The sequence below is a fragment of the Lethenteron reissneri genome, unplaced genomic scaffold (assembly GCF_015708825.2).
Source record: "Lethenteron reissneri isolate LAM-NWPU_2019-01 unplaced genomic scaffold, ASM1570882v1 scaffold_79, whole genome shotgun sequence".
Lineage (NCBI taxonomy): Eukaryota > Metazoa > Chordata > Hyperoartia > Petromyzontiformes > Petromyzontidae > Lethenteron > Lethenteron reissneri.
Window position 1 is genome coordinate 108,247 of NW_026892318.1, and position 26,885 is coordinate 135,131.

Genomic DNA, 26,885 nt, shown 5'->3' on the forward strand with positions numbered 1-26,885 from the left:
TACACCATAGGGCCCACTGCATTTCCGACCAACACCACCTAGCCAGTGAACTGGAACACGTACACCAGGCCCTCAAGATGAATGGGTACTCGGATCGCATTATTCGCATAGCTGTTTCTCCAACCATGAAGAAACAACCCCCTGATAAGCTAATCAAAACCATCACATTACCATACATAGCAGGTGTTACCAAAAAGATTTCCAAAATTTTAAGCAAACACAAGATCTAGGTCCGATTCAATACAGTACACAAAATCCGTGATCTAATCCCATCTGGAGTCTACAAACTGAGTTGTACCTGCGGTAGCAGTTACATTGGGGAAACGAAACGACATGTCTCGGACCGTGTTCGCGAACACAAGGCAGATCTGAAACACATCAGAACCAATACCTCTGCCGTGGGTGAACATTGTTATAACGTTGTGGGCTCACATGATATAGTTTTTTTCCGAGACCAAGGTACTCTGCAAACCTTCGGGCTACTATCAAAGGTTTGTTCATGAAGCCATCCAGATATATAAACATAGACATAACTTTAACTGAGAAGATGGATACAAATTGAGCAATCATTGGAAGGATGTTATTAACCAGGTAAAACCTTAATTGTTCATGGTTGTTCTATCATATCTGCCGGGTACTAGTCTATTTTTCGGAGTTATTTCCCCCCCGCATCCCCAGCGTTCCCAGCCTCCCACCCACTTCCCCCAAGCTTCACGTCCTCTCTCCCCTTAACGGTAATGCAGCGCCCCCTCATACCCCTATCCCCCCTCTCTCTCTCCCCACTTGCTCCTCTACTCTTTCTTACCAATATAACATCTTGCCATAGCAGCTCTCTCGCCCACTACATTGGCATTGTTGCTGCATTGGCATTGTTGCTGCATTGGCATTGTTGCTTCATTGGCACTCGTGCACCGCCCATGCTCCTGGTGCTGTTGATACACTTAGGCTACGCTCATCCCAAACCCTTATAAACTGTCTGCGTTTAGAGGCTGACTCCTTTGCCTGATGACGACCGCTTGTGTTGCGATCGAAACGTCGTGATTTATTTTATTTTATTTCTAATTACGTGACTTTACCAAAAGAACCAAAGACCAATTAGTAAAGTTTGTCACATGAACAAAAAGTGCCAATTCGTTTCTCCTTTAGCACACTGATGTGTTGGAATAACCCAAAAAAACCTTTATTATGGATAATATTAGTTGTGAAAGTCTAGGTGTTAAATCCTCTACACTCCTAACCCCTAAACCTCAATACCCTATAAACCTCTAACCCTCAAAACCCCTAAACTTCGAAAACCCAAATCTCCTAAACCCCAAACATCTAAATCCCTAAACTTATAACCTTCTAAAATCCAAACCCCCCAAACCAATAAACATCTAACAATCAAAACCCATACACTCTCTAAACTTCTTAAACACCTAACTCTCTAAACTCATAATCTTCTAAACCCTAACCCAATTAACTCCTAACCCTCTAAACCCCTCACCCTCGAAGCACCTATACCATAAAACCCTAAACCTCTGAACCCCGAAACTAAACCCCTAAAAAAACCCTAAACTCTAAAACCTATAACCTTCTAAATTTCTAACTCTCTAAACCACTAAACCTCTACATATCGAAACCCATAAAGCCTCTAAACCTTTAAACACCTAACTATTTAAATCTCTTAACCCATAATATTCTAAACCCTAACCTTCTAAAACCCTAACCCTCTGAACCCCTAACTCTTTAAGTCCCTAAACCCCTAAAACAATAGCCATCTAAACACCTAAACCTCTAAACCCCTTACCCTTTAAAACCCTCCCTCTAAACCCTTAAACCAATCATCCTCTAAACCTGTCAACCCATAAACTTAGTCCAATAAGTATCGAACCCTCTAAACTTCCAACCCTCTAAACCCATCACCCTCTAAAGCCCTATAGCCCTAAATCCCTATACCCCTAAACCCCTAACCCTCTTAAACCACTAACCCTCTGTGTGGAGTATGTTGGGTAGTGGGTATCACGCTGTGGGTGGGTGCAGGGTGTGTGTGGTGGGTGGAGGGTATCACAGGGTGGGTGCAGGGTGTGGGTGGTGGGTGGAGGGTGTGGGTGGTGGGTGGAGGGTATCACGGACTGGGTGGGTGCAGGGTGTGTGTGGTGGGTGCAGGGTGAGTGTGGTGGGTGCAGGGTGAGTGTGGTGGGTGCAGGGTGTGGGTGGTGAGTGGAGGGTTTCACAGGGTGGGTGGGTGCAGGGTGTGGGTGGTGGGTGGAGGGTATCACGGACTGGGTGGGTGCAGGGTGTGTGTGGTGGGTGCAGGGTGTGTGTGGTGGGTGCAGGGTGTGTGTGGTGAGTGGAGGGTTTCACAGGGTGGGTGGGTGCAGGGTGTGGGTGGTGGGTGGAGGGTTTCACAGGGTGGGTGAGTGCAGGGTGTGTGTGGTGGGTGCAGGGTGTGTGTGGTGGGTGCAGGGTGTGTGTGGTGGGTGCAGGGTGTGTGTGGTGGGTGCAGGGTGTGTGTGGTGAGTGGAGGGTTTCACAGGGTGGGTGGATGCAGGGTGTGGGTGGTGGGTGCAGGGTGTGTGTGGTGGGTGCAGGGTGTGTGTGGTGAGTGGAGGGTATCACAGGGTGGGTGGGTGCAGGGTGTGTGTGGTGGGTGCAGGGTGTGTGTGGTGGGTGCAGGGTGTGTGTGGTGAGTGGAGGGTTTCACAGGGTGGGTGGATGCAGGGTGTGGGTGGTGGGTGCAGGGTGTGTGTGGTGGGTGCAGGGTGTGTGTGGTGAGTGGAGGGTATCACAGGGTGGGTGGGTGCAGGGTGTGTGTGGTGAGTGGAGGGTATCACAGGGTGGGTGGATGCAGGGTGAGTGTGGTGGGTGCAGGGTGTGTGTGGTGGATGCGGGTTATCACTGACTGGGTGGGTGCAGGGTGTGTGTGGTGGGTGCAGGGTGAGTCTGGTGGATGCAGGGTGTGCGTGGTGGATGCAGGGTGTGTGTGGTGGATGCGGGTTATCACTGACTGGGTGGGTGCAGGGTGTGTGTGGTGGGTGCAGGGTGAGTCTGGTGGGTGCAGGGTGAGTGTGGTGGATGCAGGGTGTGTGTGGTGGGTGCAGGGTGTGTGTGGTGGGTGGAGGGTATCACAGGGTGGGTGGATGCAGGGTGAGTCTGGTGGATGCAGGGTGTGCGTGGTGGATGCAGGGTGTGTGTGGTGGGTGGAGGGTATCACAGGGTGGGTGGGTGCAGGGTGAGTCTGGTGGATGCAGGGTGTGCGTGGTGGATGCAGGGTGTGTGTGGTGGGTGCAGGATGTGCGTGGTGGGTGCAGGGTGTGTGTGGTGGGTGCAGGGTATCACAGGGTGGTGGGTGCAGGGTGAGTGTGGTGGGTGCAGGGTGTGGGTGGTGGGTGGAGGGTATCACAGGGTGGGTGGATGCAGGGTGTGGGTGGTGGGTGCAGGGTGAGTGTGGTGGGTGCAGGGTGTGTGTGGTGGATGCGGGTTATCACTGACTGGGTGGGTGCAGGGTGTGTGTGGTGGGTGCAGGGTGAGTCTGGTGGGTGCAGGGTGAGTGTGGTGGATGCAGGGTGTGTGTGGTGGGTGCGGGGTATCAAGGACTGGGTGGGTGCAAGGTGTGGGTGGTGGGTGCAGGGTATCACAGGGTGGTTGGGTGCAGGGTGAGTGTTTTGAGTGTGGTGAAAGTCGTCAGGGTTCACACCAATCCACCACCTCTACCACCCCTACTGTGCAGTGGACCGGCCACCACAAAGCAGCACACGTCGGAGGAGTGAGCGGATGGCTCTCCCTATGCGGGCCAGGCTCCCTTGCTTCCTCTTCTCCTGCTGTACCATCAACTCCTCCACCAGGGTCTCCTGTACCACCAACTCCTCCACCAGGGTCTCCTCAAGTACTACCAACTTCTCCACCAGAGTCTCCTGTACCACCAACTCCTCCACCAGCGTCTCCTCAAGTACCACCAACTCCTCCACCAGAGTCTCCTGTACCACCAACTCCTCCACCAGAGTCTCCTGTACCACCAACTCCTCCAACAGGGTCTCCTTCTGTATCTCCAACTCCTCCACCAGCGTCTCCTGTACCACAAACTCCTCCACTAGGGTCTCCTGTACCACCAACTCCTCTACCAGCGTCTCCTCAAGTACCACCAACTCCTCCACCAGAGTCTCCTGTACCACCAACTCCTCCACCAGAGTCTCCTGTACCACCAACTCCTCCACCAGCGTCTCCTGTACCACCAACTCCTCCACCAGCGTCTCCTGTACCATCAACTCCTCCACCAGCGTCTCCTCAAGTACCACAAACTCCTCCACCAGCGTCTCCTCCTGTACCACCAACTCCTCCACCAGGGTCTCCTCCTGTACCACCAACTCCTCCACCAGAGTCTCCTCTTGTACCACCAACTCCTCCACCAGAGTCTCCTCCTCCTCCAGCACCACCAGCTCCTCCACCATGGTCTCTTCTTCCTCCACAACCTTCAACTTCTCTTTAGAGGCCTGGGCGAGCAAGGAGGATGGGCGCTGTGCCGGCTCCACTCTGTGAAGAGATGCGCACGACACCGTTCCAACTTCCTGCTCCAGCAGAAATCAGTCCCCCCCATCCCCCCCATCGTCTATGGGTGGACTAACTGTGTGCCGCAGAAGATTAACCCAGCTAATTAACAGTGCCGCAATAATGCAGCATACCTTTGCCCACCGTGAGTCTGGTTACAAAATGGGCATTAGTCTGGCGGTGTCTCAGTGGATGAAGGGCAACTTGGGAAAGATGTTGCCGCTTCATTATCTGTCCTCACCCAGAAACCAATTATGGAAAAATAAATCCGTATATAACCGAATCTACACGTTCTCTTTGGCTGGAACTCACAGCCAGAGAGGACCTGGGTTTGATTCCCATACGTGGGCCACTTTTTCCGTGTGGAATGTGGAGTGTGTTCTACCAACCACCCTACCCTGCCTGCCCCCCCCCCCCCCTGCATGGGTTCCCAGAATCAGAATCTTTCTTTAAACTGGATGAAGAGGAGTCTGATGAGCTATGAAGCTCTTCTTTCACAGATGTCCAGTCAAGTCACAGGGTCAGCAGGTTATAACAACAAACAAAACAAAAGGAGTCCAAAGTATACCAAAAAAAGCGTATAAATACAAATGGCTTAAGTAAATAAAATCCTGTCAGTTTTTCAACACTAAATGCAAGCTTGTGCAACGCAGTGAAACAGCAACAAAAACAGCCTCACACCACACCAAGACAACACAATCCTTCAATAAAATTGCAAATTAAAATTTCACTTCCATTCCTCTGGGTTTGGCAACTGAACCCTCACAAACACGCTGTGCAACCAGTGTTGGATGGACATCTCCACCAGTGTTGTAAATTGAACCTCCAAATAACTCAATTGGGATCGTACAGTAGCAGTACATTTGTTCTGTACTGCAAAATACTTGGCAGGACCCTCCTGAAAAAAGTATTGAGACTGAGTGAGGCTATTGCTGGCTAAATAAGCGTAGAAGTAGTAGCAATGAAGATAACTAGATATTAAACACACACACACACAGGAGCAGAGTCGTCCCCCGGGTACGGTGTACAGGGGGTGACCACCCCGGGCCCCGCGCTTTGGGGGGCCCTGCGGTTCGATGTCACGGTGTCAGGCGTAATACTTCCGTTTAACACGTAGGCTATCGCTCCAGATTGGCTCACAAGTGATGACATCACATTTATCACTCTATTTAAGACCGAAAGAGGAGGATTTCTCCACGATTCGTAAGCCCACACGGTGTAACTTGCTCCAGGCCCCGCACCCCCCTATAGACTGCCATGACCACTGGACAAGCAGATGGTGGCTTACCGTCGCTCAGCAGCTCCAGAGTGCTTCACACTGCCAGGAGCAGCAGCGGTGGTGGTGGTGGCTTTGCTGGCCGTGGTGGTGCTGGTGGCCGCAGTCCGGAGCCAGTTATGAGCCAGCGCCTGCACTGGCGTCATACGACAATTCGGATCCCATCTGTTGAGAGATGCACGGGGGACACACGCGGCCACGTGGTGAGAGAGGCATGGTGAGAGCTTTGATGTTCCTTCCCTTCTCCCACGAGGTCCAGGAATGCACAGCAGCAGCGGAAGCCACAGTAGCAGTGGCAGTCCTCTGATGCCCAGCAGCGGCTTGGACAGACCTCCCACTCCTCTACAGAGGGCTAACTCCACAGAGGGCCAGTGGTACCGCTTATTGGCAGGTCCACTCAGCTCCACATCTTCCTGGTGATCGGTGGAGAGCGGTCGCCAATCAATTGGAGGGGGGAATCCTCGTGGGGAGGGGGTGGGAGTGGTGGGTGGTTCTTACCGCAAACAGGAGCTGATGAATTCGACAAACTCCGGGTCATCGCTTTTGAGCACCCTGTGAAGTGGGAAGCTCCCCGGAACCCTTTTCTTGCCTGGGCAGAACATCTTCCCCCGATGGTCTGCAGGATCCATGCACAGCGGAAGAGACGAAGTCACCAACCACCACATCGCCCATCTACCCACTTACTGACCGATTCATCAACCCACTCATCCACCTACCCACCCATACACTCTTCCACCTACCCAATCGCTCACTCACCTATCCACCTACCCACTCACCCACCCACTCATCTACCCACCCACCCACCCTCTCGCTGACCCACTCACCCAACCACTCACCCATTCGCCCAATTACCCACCAACCTACTCGCCTACTCACCCACATACCCATCCACTTGCCCACACACCCATTTACCCACCCACATACCCAAGTAATGTAAAATACAAAGACGCCCCCTCCAAAACAAAATAACAACAGCCTGAGGCCACACCCTAAAACTGAATCCGGTCTGTCATTCACCCCACGCTTCAACTCACCAAAGAACTGCGTTCTGTCGGGTGCTCCATTCACCATGTACCTTGGAGGCATCCCCAGAATCTGCACATGGTTGACATGAAGACAAAGGTCACCCGTATAGCTTCGGCACACTGTCGGGACAAGTGCTGTTAGATCGAGTAGCAAAATTAGCAGCGTTTGTTGAGGGCCAGCACTGTGGCACAGAGAGACAGGAGTGGCGGCTGATTTCAGCCGCATCATCTCTACATAACAAAAAGGCTCAGTCCCTTTAACACGCACCTTTACATCATCCGCACCTAGTTTACACAACAAAGGCTCATTCCTAACAGCGTGCTTCAGCCGCACCGAACCTCACAAAAATAATATTCAGGGACTACCTTGGCTCCTCCCACCCTCAACCAGTATATATACAAGGACTGTTTCTTGGAATTTCTCTCACTTGATACAGCTATCGTGCTGTGAATGTTCCACCTGAAGACGGAAGCTTGTGTTGCCTCCGAAACGTCGTGATTTTTATTTTATTTTTACTTTCATTATTTTTTTATTTTTTACCTACGTGATTACCGAAAAAACCTAAGAATGTGAATCCTTGCAGTCACGAAAGCTTCAAATCTAGAATTAACCCAGGTACTTTACACACTCCACCAGGTACTCATTTGAGGCTGACTCGAACTAGAGGAGGCCCAGGACCAGTTCAGACAATCGTCACTGGTGTTGCCCATGAGCTGGAATCAAACTCGGTTTCTAGCACAGCAGGCTGACCGCTACGCTACCGCTCCCCCACACAAACAAGACACACACGTGTACACGCAACATACGACGGCCGGTATTCACAGATCACCAATTGGCCACCCCCCCTCCTGCCACCCCCATAGCCCACGACTCCAAGGAGAGAGAGGGAGATCACGAGCGGACAGACGCCGTGTGGGAAATACCTCTATGCAGCGCGGGAGGTGATCTTCGTGGCTGTTGGACCGGAATAATTCCCTGCCCGTCGCCAACTCCGCCACCGTGCAGCCCAGCGCCCACATATCCACTCCACATGTCAAGCTATAGCCCAGCAACAGCTCCGGAGCCAAGTATTCTAGGGTGCCACCAACATTCATAGCTGTACAAAAATCACAAGGACAACAAACATATGTGCGTGTGTACACACTGTGTCTTAAACAGCATCATCATCATGCACATAAACAGTCACATTTACAGACACTCAGATACTCACACACAGACACACTCAGACAGACACTGACATATAGACACTCACACGGACGCAGCGAGACCCATGCATAAAGACAGCCATACAGACACCCACACGCAGACACTCACACACCCAGGTGAGGTCACTCACGTTGACTTTCCACGAAAAAGCTCGTGCCAAAGTCCGTGATCCTCACGGTGCCAGTCACGGTGTCTTTGACGAGAACATTTTCCTGGAGGAGGGGTAGAATGAATTCAAACTCAGAGGTTATGCCGATATCATTCAGCCAGCAGTGGATCAATCACATACCACGACACACGCTAAACAGGGGTACTAGATGAGGCATAGCGCTGTCGACAAGCGTCAGTCAAGAGCAATATTCGCTGTTTTATGACAGCTGTCACTGGGCGGTGCCCCTTTCAAATGTGTCAAAATTAAATTTCGATTTAAAGCTTTCGTGACTGCAGGGATTCATCTTCTTGGTTCTTTCGGTAAAGTCATCACGTAGAAGGGAAGTAATAAAATAATAAAAATTCAACAATAAAACAATTCTCATGACGTTTCGGCCACAACGCAAGCAGCCGTCCTCAGGTGACCTGGTTTTCACCTCAGGACGGCTGCTTGCGTTGTCGCCGAAACCTGGTTTTCACCTGAGGACGGCTGCTTGCGTTGTGGCCGAAACGTCGTGAGAATTGTTTTATTATGTTTTATTTTTATTATTTTATTACTTCCCTTCTACGTGACTTTACCGAACGAACCAAGAAGATGCGTCGAAATTGTAGATGTGAGTAGAGGCGTGTCACGTTCAAAGCACTCTCAGGCACCATCAGATTAAAGGGGGGTGGCTCTATTGACAACCGATTGCCGTTGCTCCAACAGGAGAGCTGCATGGAGCTCACAGCTGGATGAGTGCCCGTTAACGAGTTACAGACAAAAAGCCACGCACAAGAGAGTGCACGGATTCCGTGACGCTTTCCACTGCACCTTTGTCTTTGGACGTTTTCAATTTGCAGATTGGAATTCGATAACGAGCAGTTGTCAGGCCAAAATGCACATTTCGCACGTTTTAAAAAAAAGTTCTGTTTGACTCCGTTTCGTGTCTCCCAGGGTTTGGGGCAACTCTGATCAACGTTGCCGGTTTTCTCTCTGGTGAGTCCCCAAGAGCGACACGACTCTACACGATAGTTTAATTCATACCAGATCACATTCACCAGAGGAGCATGGCCCTGCCTCCTTCCAGTGAGATGGGCAGAGCTAACATATCGACCCTGTGACCAACATGGCCGGTTTTCTCTGTGGAACAAGTCCCCAATAAAGATACACCTCTGCACCAAAGTGAAAGCTGAACGCTGTGTCCACTCACAGGCTTGATGTCCGCGTGGACGATTTTCCTGGAATTGATGTGGCGCAAGAACTTGAGGATGCCCCTGGTGTAGGTTTTCACCATCGCCATGTCCAGCCGCCGGAGCCCCGCATTTCTAATCACTTCATGAAGGCTCTCCCTGTGAGAGAGGCAGAAGCAGCAACAAAAACACAGCATCAGTACCATCCGCTACAATGCTGCACTGATTCTGATAACGATAATCATGTTCATATTGTACGTTCATGTGCCAATATTAAGAGTTATAGTGTGGGTTGAGGTAGTCAATTTGCCCATAAACCAAATCAGTTGGCATATCTGCCCACTTGACAACTTGATTTTATTGGCTTTGTTGCCGGGTGGTCGAGGGTTATCCATTGGGAGAAGATAAAAACTCCACACAGAACAGAAGCTCGGGATTTTCGCCGAGAGGCACAAGCATCACCACTGCCATGCAGCCACCCTGCTGATTGAGTGGAGGCGTGGGTTGGTGAAAGTGGCAGGGCTAATGGAGAAAAGACAAGTGGCCTCCAATGCACCCGTGGCACATGGCAGCTCCACAGGATTACAATGCAGGGGTGGTGGCGTGGGCATCTCAACATTAACAGCTTACTCTTTGGTTCTTTCGGTAAAGTCACGTATAAAGATAAAATAATAAATTAAATAATAGCATACGACGTTTCGATTGCAACACAAGCAATCATCATCAGGTATAAATGAAATGAAATAGCAACAAAAATCTAACCAGAAAACTATAGACAGACATATAAGCAGACAGATATCACCAAGATACATATGTCTGTCTAGTTTTCTGGTTCGATTTTAGTTGCTATTTCATTTATACCTGATGATGATTGCTTGTGTTGCAATCGAAACGTCGTATGCTGTTATTTAATTTATTATTTTATCTTTATACGTGGCTTTACCGAAAGAACCAAAGAGTAATTCCTGCAGTCACGAAAGCTCCAAAATTAAGAATTAACAGCTTGCCGCGGTGGCGAGATGACATCTCCCCCGCCTGGTATGGAGGAGGTCCTAGGTTTGATCCCGACCGTGATGCCTGTACATTTGGAGTTTGCATGTTCTCCCCGTGGGTACGTGGATTTTTCTGTGGGTCCACTCGTTTTCTCCTCCACATTTATAATCAAAATGCTACTTTTCGATTTAAAGCTTTTGTGACTGCAGGGATTCATCTTCTTGGTTCTTTCGGTAAAGTCACGTAGAATGGAAATAATAAAATAATAAAAATAAAACATAATAAAATAATTCTCACGACGTTTCGGCCACAACGCAAGCAGCCGTCCTCAGGTGAAGAACAGGTCTGTCGGGGAGACAGAGTCTGTCTACGTGACTTTACCGAAATAACCAGGAACAAAAATGCTACTTTGTTAAGCTTTTATTTGTGGTCTGGTCGCTTCTAAAAAATAACGAAAGTTTGTTAAGTTAGTTAACCACGTTATTGGCGGAGGGGGGGGGGGGCATGCAGTACATACTTCAACAGCTCCATGACGATACAGTAGTGTCCTCTGAAATGAAATATGTTCAGGACTTTGATGACGTTGAAATCTTCATCACTGCCCTCGTCCTGAAGTTCCAGAGCTATCTGGAGCTCCATCTTCTGGTATGTTTCTTGCTTGGAGCTGCACAGAGGAAGTCCACAAATGAAGAGCCTACATTTTCTTTAGGGATATCCAGAGCCAAATTCTACTCACAATAAAATAATTCAATATGAATTCACCAGGTCTAACAGCACCAGGGGTTCCAGTAGCACACTCGACTATCATTGGTGAGGAGCTCCCACAGAGGGAGCAGGAGCCGACGTAGGGCACCCAATAGGATTTGGAAGTGAAGAACCATTCAAATCGGATTGGTCATTTGAGAAATCTAAATGCAAACGCATGTTAACACAACGCATTCTCACTTCAATATGCCTCTTCCATTCGGGCACACTTTTCGCATAACGCGGAATGTGCCCGTAATAACACGAACGCGCCCATTGCAACACGGAACGCTTCTCATAACGTAGAACACGCCTGTTAAAGCACGGAACCCGCCCGTTATAACACGATCTGTGAGTAGTCGACAACAAACTACTTTCTTGAGCTGCAATGATACATTACTCGCAATGATAAAGTAACGTGACGGCATACCCTCAGTTATTTGTCTCGTCATCTCAAGGTGTATGAGTGCATTGTATCTCGCCAAACATTATTATTACATTATTTATGGGGAAATTACTTTCGCTCAATACTTTTTTGCTGAACGCGGAACTTTTCAGGAATGTATCTACAGCATTAAATGAGGAATTCCCGTAATGTGCAGGTAATCTTTCAGCAATGGGATGTTTTGCCCCAATATTAGTTTACACTGTGTGTGTGTATTTTAAGCTTTAGGAAGGAAAAATCTGAGAACCCAGAAGGAACTGATGCAGAACAGGGGTAGAACATGCAAACTCCATACAGCAGAGCACCCGAATCAGGAGTCGAACCCAGGCCCCCCTTCTCGCTTTGATGTACGAGTGTCACCGCTGCATCGCACGGCTGCCCATGGCAACGGACTTAACAACAATATCGGCCTCGTGACGGTGCGGCTCTGAAGTCTTACCTCGATGGTGACACCAGGATCTTGATGGCCACCAGGATGTTCCTTTTGTGATCAAGGCACTGGATCACCTGGCCTTGACCTCCTTCTCCAATCTTCTTCAGCACCTCATAGCGATAGCGGAGGTGCTCATGCCGGAACTGCACAAAAGGTACAATCGTTTAAAGTGAATATAATTAAAATCACAAAGTTTAAGAAGCGAGAATGTATATTCTTTGGAATATGCAAATTCCTTTGTCAAGGCGCTCTTCCCCCTCTAACCCAGATTAAATATACGCTGCCAAGCCTGGTGGTGTTTCATTCAGACGCTGTCTTTCTGACAGACCTGTTCTTCACCTGAGAACGGCTGTTTGCGTTGTGGCCGAAACGTCGTGAGAATTATTTTATTATGTTTTATTTTTATTATTTTATTATTTCCCTTCTACGTGACTTTCCCGAAAGAACCAAGAAGATCTTTCGGTAAAGTCACGTACATAGATTGAAAGAAAATAACAAAAAACAATCACGGGTTGCCGGGTGAAAATGATCATGTTAATGACAGTTTAGTATGTTAATGGGATATTGCAGAGCCACAACCGAGGGGTCGGCACTCAAAGTGGCTGTGTTAGTGTGAAAGCGCAAGTTTGAAATGGGCAAAAAGCACAACTATCATCAGAAGGTGGTAGGATGGGAAGATCACAGCCAGTTATGACTTAAACTGGTTGATAATGTCCTTCCAATGATTACTCAGTTTGCACCCATCTTCTCGGTTTAAATTGTGTCTGTGTCGATTAAAATGGATGGCTTCATGAATGAATCTTTGTTGATAGCCAGTGGGCTTGCAAAGTACCTTCGTCTTAGAGAAATACATTTCATGTGAGCCCACCGCATTAAAACAATGATCAGCCACGGCTGAGGTATTGGTCCTACAGTGTTTCAGATCCTACCTAGTTTCGGATTTGACTTATGTTCACGAACATCAGGCAGATCTGAAACTGTCGGGTTTGCTGTCCACCACTTGCATTAATATTGGCTGCTGACATTTGGGCAATGCCCATTTCAAACCCTAATAAACAGTTTGCCTTTGGAAGCAAACCCCCCTTTTCCTGAAGTCGACCGATTTTGTTGCGATTGAAACGTTGTAGTTTTAGTTTTTTGTTATTTTCTTTGAACCTATCTACGTGACTTTACCGAAAGACCCAAAAAATATTAATTCCTGCAGTCACGAAAGCTTTAAGTCAAGATTTAAGTGAGAATGTAATTTTCTAATATATTTTCTGTAATGATTACGTTTTTTTAAATCTGTCATTGTGGAATGTTCTGATTTCTGCTGGCTCAGTCACCCTTCAAAATAGAGCTTCTTAGCTCAATGGGATTTACTCGCAATAAAAAATGCTGATTCTGAAGTACATTGGTGTGTGTGATAGCCCTGGTTGGTACTTCAGGTGCAATAACAAGAAGCCACAAACCATGCTACCGATGGGCCCTGTGACTGCCCCCACAGCTGGTGTTTTGTTGCGAGCCTCACCAGAATGTAATTTCGTTCGTAGTCGTCGTATCCATCATTGTTGAATCCCTGAGATTTGTTGAAAAGTGCAAAGTACCACACTTCCTGCATGGCTGCGAGTTCTAGCTTCTCACGGTTGGTCAAGTGAGGGCCAAAGAGAGCCAGGATTTCTGCAGACATGAGAATAACAACATCTGTGTGATCGCAAACTTGAGCAATTTGTAGGAAAATATTACAGGATTGGGATGTTTTGGCCAATACCAGTTATGTCTGTATGTATGTTGAACTTCTTTTGCACCGTACGTAGGCAATGGTGCCAAATGGATACGCGGGGGAAGGAAAATTATTCTAAACATGAAAAGTTCTAAAGAAAGTAGTTTTCAATCTAGATGATTTAAAAGTGTATAGCTCCAGTGGCTTCCTAATATCGGAAGTGCATCTGAAAGCGTGTGATGTGCTGAGGCCAGAGCACACATAATCACCCCCATGCAACATGGCCACCATGATGCAGTCCCCCATGCAACATGGCTACCATTAAGTTCCGCATGCAACACTGCCAACATGAAGTCCCCCATGCAACATGGCTACCTAGATATCACCCATGCATCATGGCCGCTATGAAATCTCCAATGCATCACGGCCACTGACATCCACCATGCAACATGGCCGCTATGAAATCTCCAATGCATCACGGCCACTGTGACATCCACCATGCAACATGGCCGCTATGAAATCTCCAATGCATCACGGTCACTGTGACATCCACAATGTAACATGGCCGCTATGACATCTCCAATGCATCACGGCCACTGTGACATTCACCATGCATCATGGCCGCTATGAAATCTCCAATGCATCACGGCCACTGTGACATCCACCATGTAACATGGCCGCTATGAAATCTCCAATGCATCACGGTCACTGTGACATGCACCATGTAACATGGCCGCTATGAAATCTCCAATGCATCACGACCACTGTGACATCCACCATGCAACATGGCCACTATGAAATCTCCAATGCATCACGACCACTGTGACATCCACCATGTATCATGGCCGCTATGAAATCTCCAATGCATCACGGTCACTGTGACATCCACCATGTAACATGGCCGCTATGACATCTCCAATGCATCACGGCCACTGTGACATGCACCATGCATCATGGCCGCTATGAAATCTCCAATGCATCACGGCCACTGTGACATCCACCATGTAACATGGCCGCTATGAAATCTCCAATGCATCACGGTCACTGTGACATGCACCATGTAACATGGCCGCTATGAAATCTCCAATGCATCACGGTCACTGTGACATGCACCATGTAACATGGCCGCTATGAAATCTCCAATGCATCACGGTCACTGTGACATCCACCATGCAACATGGCCGATATGAAATCTCCAATGCATCACGGTCACTGTGACATCCACCATGCAGCATGGCCGCTATGAAATCTCCAATGCATCACGGCCACTGTGACATCCACCATGCAACATGGCCGCTATGAAATCTCCAATGCATCACGGCCACTGTGACATCCACCATGCATCATGGCCGCTATGAAATCTCCAATGCATCACGTTCACTGTGACATCCACCATGCAACATGGCCGCTATGAAATCTCCAATGCATCACGGTCACTGTGACATCCACCATGCATCATGGCCATTGTGATGTTCCACCATTCACCATGGCCCTCTGTGACGTCCCTCATTACTGTCCTTACCTTGCGGTGATTTGCTGCAGATGGAGGCGTTGCCCTCTGAGGACAGCGCACTCCACGTGGTGCAAGATTCGCCCTTACTCCTCGCCTCTCCACCTCGGCTCATCTACACACACACAAAGACAAAGGTCCACCACGTAAACTTTAGCAAGATGTTGGGGAAAGCGCAGGAGGCGAGCACTGAGCCAGGATCTCTGAGATCCCGGGCTCCACAATCAGGAGGGTCCTGCCAAGATGTTGTGTCAGTTCTCAGCGTTGGGATATTTGGTCAATATCTGATGTCACACTTGGATTTACAATGAGACACGTGTGGCATCCTTCAAACTGATAAGAGAAGTGGGGCTGGGCCAGGACATGCCACGGCCAGGAGGAACAACGATGGCCGATGGTCAAGAAGAATAACGGAGCTGCAGCCAAGTATCGGAGCACGTTTGAGAGGACAGCTTCCAGAAAGATGGAGCGACAAAATCGGTGCTTGGTGGATTATGCCATTGCAGGATCATGAGGGGTAGCAGGAACTCAGGGAAGGAGGCCTTCATCCAGTAGTGGATAATAAAAGTACTGTAGATTATTCACGTGTAGACAGGCAGGTACACAGACAGGATCTCGGGGGAGATACTCTGATAGATGCACACACACTCAGGCAGGCAAGTAGATGTACACTCAGGTATATGGATAGGCGACAGGTAGCCTCACGCAGAGTGGAGAGCACACGTCCATCAATACTTCACCACACGAGTCGAAGAGCCACACGTACCTCCATGGTAGCAACTTGCAGAGCAGGGTGCAAAGATCTCACAGCGTCTCTCGCACAGTCCGGGTCTCTGCGTGCGGAGCAGGAGACGAAGGCGAGGATCACAAAGAGTCGAGAGGGCGTGAGGGCTCCCAGATCTCAACATGAGTCACAACGCGGGCTTACATCCTCACCATGAACCCACATTGTCAACACAGACTCACATCATCACCACTCACAACACGAAATACAAAAACAACAACAACCGACATTCGCCACTAAGTAGGGGTGATGACACCACGGCACCTGTGCCGGGCCAGGTGCACTTTTAGTCCACGTGAAGTGTCGAAGGCTGACAAGACGTCACGGGATAGACCCAGGTTCCAAAGGTTGGCTGAGATGACTGGTAGATACACCAGCTGTATCCCCAACTGTGCCAACTTGTTGAATTTTATCCGCTACTCGTTGTGAGCGTCACTCCTCTGTCCTCAGTTGTTGTTGGAAGGCGACTGCCTCCTACTGCCCGGTAGGATCCTTCACGAGCTTCCTCGTGAAGGATGCTATCCACACCACTGATACCAGTCTTCTGCAAGTCCACTCAGCTCCACATCCTCCCATACAGCATCAGTCCATATTTTGACAGCCCATGTCGTGCCCGTTTAGCCCCCTTTATGCAACCAAAATAAACTGCTTGGGTATGCGGTCTACAAGACCCAGCCAATGCAGCCTTGCCTGCCGGACGAACTTACTGGTGGGAATGTCTCCAGATCTTTCAAGCATTTGTGAGCCCCTCACACAATCCAGCCTGGTTAAACCCAGGATGGATCGTACAATCAACAACACCACCATCACCAACAATACCACCAACACCACCACCACCACCACCAACAAGACTATCACCACCATCAACACCATAACCAAAAACATCACCAATACCACCCCCATCAACATCACCTCCATCAACACCACTAACATCACCACAACCAACACCACCACCAAGACCACCAACACGACCACCAATAACACCACAATCAACAACACCACCATCAACACCACGAACACCAACAATACCACCACCATCAACACCACCAACACCAACACCACCACCAAGACCACCAACACAACAACCACCAACACCACAATCAACAACACCACCATCAACACCACCATCAACATCACCAACACCACCACCAACACCACCACCAACACCATCACAAACACACCAACACGACCACCACAACCACCAACAACACCACCATCACAAACAACACCACCAAGACCACCACCAACAACACCACCAACTCCACCAATACCACCACCATCAACACCACCAATACCACCACCATCAACACCAACAACACCACCACCACTAACAACAAAGATAAAGATCCCCCTTATAGCTGAAATAGACTGTTGGGGCAAGTGCTGTTAGCCAGCAGTACCTATGAAGGGCAGAACGGCACACGAGGGGGTGGGTGGCCAGCACCACGCCCGGCCGCCTTTGTGTTTACACACACACAGACTCACACACACACAGACTCACACACACACAGACTCACACACACAGACTCACACCAGACTCACACACAGACTCACACACACGCAGACTCACACACACACAGACTCACACACACACAGACTCACACACACACACCAGACTCACACACACAGACTCACACACACGCAGACTCACACACACGCAGACTCACACACACGCAGACTCACACACACGCAGACTCACACACACGCAGACTCACACACACACAGACTCACACACACACACAGACTCACACACAGACTCACACACACACAGGCTTACACACACACAGACTCACACACACACAGACTCACACACACACAGACTCACACACACACAGACTCACACACACACAGATTCACACACACACAGACTCACACACACACAGACTCACACACACACAGACACACACACACACAGACTCACACACACACAGACTCACACACACACAGACTCACACACACACAGACTCACACACACACAGACTCTCACACACACAGACTCACACACACACAGACTCACACACACACACAGACTCACACACACACAGACTCACACCATTTCTCACCTTCGCCAGATGCTCCCCCCGACTCTCTAACGGACAAACTGCCTGAGGGAGACACGAGGGGGCGGTACCAAGTGACCACGCCCACTATGACGTCGCAGACCTAAGCCCCTCCCCCCCCCCACCGGAGCCCCTCCCCCCCATGCCCAACCCCTGGCCCCGCCCCTTCACCCCCCTCGCCCCGCCCCTCCCCCCGCTGCTACTTCCGCTGAGGCCGGGGCGAGTGGAGGCGGCGCTGTGCATTGTGGGTGGCGAGCGGACGGTTTGGATTCCCGCTCGCGGCCACCGTCGGCGGCTCGCTGGCTGGGCCTCCTCTAGGTCGACTCAGCCCGAACAAGGCGAGCACCTTGCACGCTGTGGACGCAGCAGCAGCAGCAGTGGCGGTGGTGGGGGGGGCAGAGGAGGCGCCTGCTGAGTTCACGGCCCTGCTGCTGATGCTGATGATGAGGAGAGGCACTGCCAGATTGTGGCTGATGGGATGAGTTACATTTAGTTGTTTGTGTCTCTGGAGGGGCGGATTTGTTGTCGTGGCAGAAATGGCCTCGACTAGATGCCGCGATGTGGAGTGTTTGGTCTACTCTTCCACGCTGGGCGTGCCCGCACTTTACCCCGATACACACGCGGGGCGTGAGCTCACTGGGCTTGCAATGCAGAGGTGCAGGTTCGAGTCCATTTCACACTCAGCCACTCGGCCACTCAGTCACTCATTAACTCACCTACTCAGCCACTCACCCACTCAGCCACTCACCCACTCAGCCACTCACTCACCCACCCACTCAGCCAGCCACTCAGCCACTCACTCACCCACAGAGGGATACAGACCATTTATGCAGTGGTATTGTAGTATCTGCGTCAATGTTTTTGTTGTTTGGTTGTGGTGGTGGTTGTGGTGGTTGTGGTGGTTGTGGTGGTTATGGTGGTTGTGGTGGTGGTTATGGTGGTGGTTATGGTGGTAGTTATGGTGGTGGTGGTTGTGATGGTGGTGGTGGTTGTGGTGGTGGTTATGGTGGTGGTTGTGGTGGTAGTTATGGTGGTGGTGGTTGTGATGGTGGTGGTGGTTGTGATGATCATGGCTTTAGTTTTGGTTGTATAGGTGGTTGTAGTGGTGGTGGAGGTTACAGGTGTGGTGTAGATGGTTATGTTGGTTGTCATGGTAGTTGTGGCTCTGGTTGTGGTGCTTGTGGTGGTTTAGGTTGTGGTTATAATTGTGGTTGTGTAATTTGTGGTTATATGTGCGGCTGTGGTGTTTGGTTATATTTGTTATAATTGTGTAGGTTGTGGTTGTAGTGGACATAGTTGTGGTGGAGGTGGTTATGATGGTTGTTATGGTAGTTGTATTATTTTGAACTTCAATCGCACCCTACCCAGCCGACCGTGCTAATTGGAGGTATGATTATCGTTGCGGTTATTTTATGGTTTTGGTTTTAGTTGTGGTGGTGATTGTGGTTGGTGCAGGTGCTGGGATGAAGGATGCGTTCCGTGTCCTCTGCCCATGCGGCTCCAAAAACGATTGCTCCAACCAGCACTGCCGCCCCTGTGGTCACATGACCTTGCCTCCCAGCATACCTTGCAGTCGTCATTGATTCTGGGCCATCTTTACCTCCTGCATCTCTATAGGAGCTCTCGCTTCCTCCACACACTCTCCTCCTACCTCTGCTCTCTCTCCCCGTGTCTCCATCCCCTCTCTTCTTTCTGGATGGGCCATGTTCAGGGGTCAGGAGTTGACTGGCTGCACTCTGACCTTTGACCTTGGCTGTCACCCGAGTGGGATTATCTAATAGCAGTCAACCCATAGTATCAGGATCTGTCCCGTGACCTCCTGCTGCACCTAGCCTGGCACAGCAGTAAACCCATGGCACCTGGGTCTGTCCCATGACCTCCTCCTCCTGCACCTAGTATGGCACAGCACTCAACCCATGGCACCTGGTTTGTTGTGATGACATTACCGCCACGTAGTGGCGAATGGCGGCCATTGTCGTTGTGAGTTTGTGGGCTTGTGAGTAATGGTGATTGCGTGTGTGACTATCATGTCGTGTCTGTGAGTTGGATGGTAGGGGTGTGTTTATGAGGGTGAGTGTATGTGGATGTGTGAGTATCATGGTGAGTATGTGAGTGATGGTATGTGACAGTGTGAGTTTGATGGTGATTGTATCATGGTGAGTGCAAGCAATACTGAGCTTGACTTATTTCCCCCCCTCCCTTTACCCACTCTTCCTCCCTTTCCCTGTCTCCCCCCACTCTCCCCCACCCACTCTACCTCCCGCTCCTTCCCTGCCTCTCTATCTCTCTTCTTTCTCCCATAACTACCTCGCCTGTTATACAGGTCGTGGGTTCGATCCCTACCCTCACACCTGTATATTTCGAGTTTGCATGTCTCTCTCTCTCCCCGTGGTCGCGTTCAGAGTGTTTGGTTTCTATAAATGTCGACGTGATGATAGGCCACTTCGTTGACCTATCATTTGTGGCATTTTCCCTTCTGAAGAAGAGCTGTGTCGCTCGATGGGCATTACCTGGAAAAATTGAAATAGTTTAGTTTCCTCTTTTCCTCCTCCCTTCCTCCCTCTCCACACCCCCTCCCCCCCAGCACAACAACAAGAAGCAGGAGGAGGATGGTTTGTCTCCCAAGCCGAGCACTTCCGGGTCCACCTTCATGATCCTCCCTCTGCCCCGGGGGTGGGGGCGGGGAGATCCCCTCGCACAGGGTTACGGTACCCCACCCACATACACACGGGCTTACGGTGCCCCCACTACACATACGCACAGGGGTACTGTACCCCCCACTCACATGCCAGGCTATGTGCACCGCACAGAGACCCAAAGACTCGCACATAGATGCATAGACTCACACAGACCCATTGACTCGCACAGAAACCAATTAACTCAAAAAAAGACCCGTCGAAACACGGACAATATACTTGCACAAAGACACATAGACTCACACAGACTCATCCACTCTTGCACCCACCCACTCAACGACTCGCAGGCTTACGCGCTCACCCAATCCCTCACATACTCACTCAGCCGCTCACTCAGAAACTCACTCAAGAACTTGCTCACCCATTTACCCACCCACTTGCTCACCCACTCGTGCATCCACTCACAGAATCACTCGTAAACTCACCCACTCACACCTCAGAAACTGACTCACAAAATAATTCATCCACTCACTCGTGCACTCACTCGCCCACTTACCCATGCGTGCACAGATTCACCCACTTACTTACTCGGTCACAGACTCCCTCTCTGATAGACTCACTCATAGACTCACTCGCTCACAGACTCAATCACTCACAGACTCACTAAAGCTCTCACCCATTAACTTATTCAGAAACTCACTCAACCACCGACCCACTTACTTAAAAACTACCTCACTTATCCGCACCCATTCACTGACCTACTTACTCATCCACTCGCTCAGCCACTCACTGACCAACTCACTCACTCACAAACTCAGTCGCTCACTCATCCACTCACTCCGAAACTCATTCATCCACCCACCGACTCACTCGCAACCATTAACTCATCCACTCAATAATTTCATTCATTCACTCATCCACTCACTCAACCATTCACTCATTCAACAACCCACTCACTCACCCACTCACTTGGAGACTCTCTCTCACCCACTCACCTACTCGCCCAGTCTATTAGCCACTCATTCAGAAACTCACTTACCTACTCACTCACCCACACAATCGATCAATCACTCACTCACCCACTCACTCATCCACTCTTCTACTCACTTAAGAACCCACTCCCTCAACCACCAACTCAGAATATCACTCCTCCACTCACTCACCCATTTACTCACCCACTCGCTCACCCACTCATTCAACAACTCACTCACTCATCCACTCGCTCACCCACTCGCTCACCCACTCGCTCACCCACTCGCTCACCCACTCGCTCACCCACTCGCTCACCCACTCGCTCACCCACTCGCTCACCCACTCGCTCACCCACTCGCTCACCCACTCGCTCACCCACTCGCTCACCCACTCGCTCACCCACTCGCTCACCCACTCGCTCACCCACTCGCTCACCCACTCACTCACAGACTGACTCAGAAACTCACTCAGGCAAGCATTCACTCACTGACTCACTCACCCATTCATTTAACCATTCACTCACAGACTCACTCAGACTCACTCACAGACGCACGAAGAAGCTCACTAACCCACTAACCGATTCAGAAATTCAGTCAACCACCAAACCACCTACTCAAAAACTCCTTTACCTCATCCGCCCTCACTCACTAACCTATCTACTCATTTACTCAATCAGCCACGCTTACTCACTAACTCGCTCACTCATGCACTCAGAAAATCACTCATTCACTCACTTAGAAACTCCTACAATCACTGATCCACTCGCTCAAAAACTCACTCATCTACTCTCTCGCTCACTTTCTTATTTACTCACCCACTCCCTCATCAATTCACTCATTTCCCCACTCATTCCTTCAGTCACTCACTCATTCAGCAACTCGGTCAATCATTATCTAATTCAATCACTCACCCATTCACTCGGAGACTCACTCGCTCACTCATCCTCCACTCATTCACCCACTAACCCACTCAGATACTCACTCAGCTACTCACTCACCACTCATTCACCCACTCATCCACTCATTGAATAAATCACCTACTCACCCACTTTCTCAGCCACTCAATCAGAAACTCACTCACCCGCTTACACTTGGGAGTGGGTGGTTTTAGAGTTCAGTGTTCATCATTGGGACTCCCATAGGGTTCAGTGTTGCTCACTGGGTCTCCCATAGGGTTGAGTGTTAATCAATGGGTCTCCCATAGAGTTAAGTGTGACTCACTTGGGCTCTCATCGGGTTCAGTGTTAATCACTGGGTCTCCCATCGGGTTCAGTGTTAATCACTGGGCCACCCATAGGGTTGAGTGTTAATTTCTGGGTCTCCCATAGGGTTCAGTGTTACTCACTGGGTCTCCCATAGGGTTGAGTGTTAATCACTGGGTCTCCCATAGGGTTGAGTGTTAATCACTGGGTCTCCCATAGGGTTGAGTGTTAATCACTGGGTCTCCCATAGGGTTCAGTGTTACTCACTGGGGCTCTCATAGGGTTCGTTGTTAATAAGTTTTCGTGACTGCAAGGGTACATATTCTTTGGTTTTTTCGGTAAAGTCACGTAGGTTACAAAATAAAATAAAAAATAAATTAAATCTCAACGTTTCGGAGGCAACACAAGCTTCCGTCTTCAGGTGGCACCGTCACAGCAGTAATTTTGCTGTGCCACCTGAAGACGGAAGCTTGTGTTGCCTCCGAAACGTCGTGATTTCGTTGTTAATCACTGGGGCTCCCATAGGGTTGAGTGTTACTCACTGGGGCTCCCATAGGGTTCAGTGTTAATCACAGACCCATAGATTCCTAAAACCCTAACCCTATAAACACGTAAGCCTCTACCCCTAACCCTCAAAACCCCTATACTCTGAAAACTATGACCCTCTAATCCCCTTCACCCTTAACACCCTAACCTTTTAATCCCCTTAACCCTTAAACCCCTCACCCACTAAACCCCTATGCCTCTAAATCCAACCCCCTAACCCTTTGAACCCCTAACTTTCTCCAATCCCATTATAAAGGTTTTTTTGCAGTAAGATCGTGTAAATATAAATGTGTCTTAAAACCCGTCACCACCCGACACAGCCAATTAATAAAGTTTGTCACGTGAACAAAAAGTGCCAATTAGTTTCTATTTTAGCACATCGGTGTGTTGGAGACTAACCCAAATACACCTTTATTATGAATAACCCCTCAACCCCATAACTCCCCCTGTGCCACCCCCCATGTCCTCCCTCACCCCCCTCACCCCCCCCCAGCTGCTACTTCCGTTGAGGCCGGGGCGAGTGGAGGCGGCGCTGTGCATTGTGGGTGGCGAGAGGCTGATTTGGATTCCCGCTCACGGCCACCGTCGGTGGCTCGTGGCGGCTCGCTGGCTGGGCCTCCTCTACGTCGACTCAGCCAGAAGAAGGTGAGAACCAAGCACGGTGTGGACACATCAGCAGTGGCGGTGGTGGGGGGGAGACAAAGGAGGCACCTGGCCCACAGGTGCCTCCTTTGTCTCCCTCCTCTCTCTCCCCGTGTCTCCCTCCTCTCTCTCCCCGTGTCTCCCTCCTCTCTCTCCCCGTGTCTCCCTCCTCTCTCCCCGTGTCTCCCCCTCTCTCTCTCCCGTGTCTCACTCCTATCTTTCCCCGTGTCTCCCTCCTCTATCTCCCCGTGGCTCCCTCCTCTCCCCGTGTCTCACTCCTCTCTCTCCCCGTGTCTCCCTCCTCCCTCTCCCCGTGTCTCACTTCTCTCTATCCCTGTGTCTCCCTCCTCTCTCTCCCCGTGTCTCCCTCCTCTCTCTCCCCGTGTCTCCCTCCTCTCTCTCCCCGTGTCTCCCTCCTCTCTCTCCCCGTGTCTCCCTCCTCTCTCTCCCCGTGTCTCCCTCCTCTCTCTCCCCGTGTCTCCCTCCTCTCTCTCCCCGTGTCTCCCTCCTCTCTCTCCCCGTGTCTCCCTCCTCTCTCTCCCCGTGTCTCCCTCCTCTCTCTCCCCGTGTCTCCCTCTTCTCTCTCCCCGTGTCTCCCTCCTTTCTCTCCCCGTGTCTCCATGTCCCCTTCTCTCTAGGTGGTGCAGGTTCAGGAGTTTACTGGCTGCACTCCGACCTTTGGCCTTGGCTGTCGCCCAAGTGGGATTGTCGCACAGCAGTCAACCCATAGCATCAGTATCTGTCCCATGACCTCCTCCTGCACCTAGCCTGGCACAGCAGTCAACCCATGTCACCTGGGTCTGTCCCGTGTCCTCCTCCTGCACCTAGTATGGCACAGCAGTCAACCCATGGCACCTGGTTTGTTGTGATGACATTACCGCCACGTAGTGGCGAATGGCGGCCATTGTCGTTGTGAGTTTGTGGGCTTGTGAGTAATGGTGATTGAGTGTGTGACTATCATGTCGTGTCTGTGAGTTGGATGGTAGGGGTGTGTTTATGAGGGTGAGTGTATGTGGATGTGTGAGTATCATGGTGAGTATGTGAGTGATGGTATGTGACAGTGTGAGTTTGATGGTGATTGTATCATGGTGAGTGCAAGCAATACTGAGCTTGACTTATTTCCCCCCCTCCCTTTACCCACTCTTCCTCCCTTTCCCTGTCTCCCCCCACTCTCCCCCACCCACTCTACCTCCCGCTCCTTCCCTGCCTCTCTATCTCTCTTCTTTCTCCCGTAACTACCTCGCCTGTTATACAGGTCGTGGGTTCGATCCCTACCCTCACACCTGTATATTTCGAGTTTGCATGTCTCTCTCTCTCCCCGTGGTCGCGTTCAGAGTGTTTGGTTTCTATAAATGTCGTCGTGATGATAGGCCACTTCGTTGACCTATCATTTGTGGCATTTTCCCTTCTGAAGAAGAGCTGTGTCGCTCGATGGGCATTACCTGGAAAAATTGAAATAGTTTAGTTTCCTCTTTTCCTCCTCCCTTCCTCCCTCTCCACACCCCCTCCCCCCCAGCACAACAACAAGAAGCAGGAGGAGGATGGTTTGTCTCCCAAGCCGAGCACTTCCGGGTCCACCTTCATGATCCTCCCTCTGCCCCGGGGGTGGGGGCAGGGAGATCCCCTCGCACAGGGTTACGGTACCCCACCCACATACACACGGGGTTACGGTGCCCCCGCCACACATACGCACAGGGGTACTGTACCCCCCACTCACATGCCAGGCTATGTGCACCACACAGAGACCCAAAGACTCGCACATAGATGCATAGACTCACACAGACCCATTGACTCGCACAGAAACCAATTAACTCAAAAAAGACCCGTCGAAACACGGACAATATACTTGCACAAAGACACATAGACTCACACAGACTCATCCACTCTTGCACCCACCCACTCAACGACTCGCAGGCTTACGCGCTCACCCAATCCCTCACATACTCACTCAGCCGCTCACTCAGAAACTCACTCAAGAACTTGCTCACCCATTTACCCACCCACTTGCTCACCCACTCGTGCATCCACTCACAGAATCACTCGTAAACTCACCCACTCACACCTCAGAAACTGACTCACAAAATAATTCATCCACTCACTCGTGCACTCACTCGCCCACTTACCCATGCGTGCACAGATTCACCCACTTACTTACTCGGTCACAGACTCCCTCTCTGATAGACTCACTCATAGACTCACTCGCTCACAGACTCAATCACTCACAGACTCACTCAAGCTCTCACCCATTAACTTATTCAGAAACTCACTCAACCACCGACCCACTTACTTAAAAACTACCTCACTTATCCGCACCCATTCACTGACCTACTTACTCATCCACTCGCTCAGCCACTCACTGACCAACTCACTCACTCACAAACTCAGTCGCTCACTCATCCACTCACTCCGAAACTCATTCATCCACCCACCGACTCACTCGCAACCATTAACTCATCCACTCAATAATTTCATTCATTCACTCATCCACTCACTCAACCATTCACTCATTCAACAACCCACTCACTCACCCACTCACTTGGAGACTCTCTCTCACCCACTCACCTACTCGCCCAGTCTATTAGCCACTCATTCAGAAACTCACTTACCTACTCACTCACCCACACAATCGATCAATCACTCACTCACCCACTCACTCATCCACTCTTCTACTCACTTAAGAACCCACTCCCTCAACCACCAACTCAGAATATCACTCCTCCACTCACTCACCCATTTACTCACCCACTCGCTCACCCACTCATTCAACAACTCACTCACTCATCCACTCGCTCACCCACTCGCTCACCCACTCGCTCACCCACTCGCTCACCCACTCGCTCACCCACTCGCTCACGCCCC

General features: G+C 50.3%; 1 protein-coding gene and 1 long non-coding RNA gene across 7 annotated transcripts; one reads left to right on the forward strand and one right to left on the reverse strand.

Annotated features, from left to right (window-relative positions):
• Nucleotides 1-3,388: 3,388 nt before the first annotated feature.
• LOC133340134 (dual specificity tyrosine-phosphorylation-regulated kinase 4-like) lies at nucleotides 3,389-18,090 on the reverse strand. Of its 3 annotated transcripts, none has more exons than XM_061548191.1 (13): nucleotides 18,033-18,090; nucleotides 15,952-16,018; nucleotides 15,198-15,300; nucleotides 13,484-13,632; nucleotides 11,980-12,116; nucleotides 10,869-11,015; nucleotides 9,379-9,517; nucleotides 8,166-8,247; nucleotides 7,753-7,925; nucleotides 6,838-6,898; nucleotides 6,302-6,419; nucleotides 5,816-5,968; nucleotides 3,389-4,512 (listed from the first exon to the last, which is right to left on the reverse strand). In XM_061548191.1, exons 2-13 carry the CDS (start codon nucleotides 15,955-15,957, stop codon nucleotides 3,702-3,704), a joined length of 2,079 nt encoding a protein of 692 aa, XP_061404175.1. In that variant the 5' UTR covers nucleotides 15,958-16,018; nucleotides 18,033-18,090; the 3' UTR covers nucleotides 3,389-3,701. The 3 variants fall into 3 exon arrangements, with proteins under 3 accessions (XP_061404175.1, XP_061404176.1, XP_061404174.1); XM_061548192.1 differs by lacking the exon at nucleotides 18,033-18,090 and adding an exon at nucleotides 17,370-17,446; XM_061548190.1 differs by lacking the exon at nucleotides 18,033-18,090 and having other exon boundaries at nucleotides 15,952-17,341.
• A 286-nt stretch (nucleotides 18,091-18,376) lies between these two features.
• Nucleotides 18,377-25,680, forward strand: LOC133340132 (uncharacterized). 4 transcript variants are annotated; one of them, XR_009754845.1, is made up of 4 exons: nucleotides 18,377-18,690; nucleotides 20,614-20,737; nucleotides 23,878-24,029; nucleotides 24,665-24,837. It is a non-coding gene; the product is annotated as an uncharacterized LOC133340132 (long non-coding RNA). The 4 variants fall into 4 exon arrangements; XR_009754846.1 differs by having other exon boundaries at nucleotides 18,377-18,684; XR_009754844.1 differs by lacking the exons at nucleotides 18,377-18,690; nucleotides 24,665-24,837 and adding an exon at nucleotides 25,543-25,680 and having other exon boundaries at nucleotides 19,036-20,737.
• Nucleotides 25,681-26,885: the final 1,205 nt, after the last annotated feature.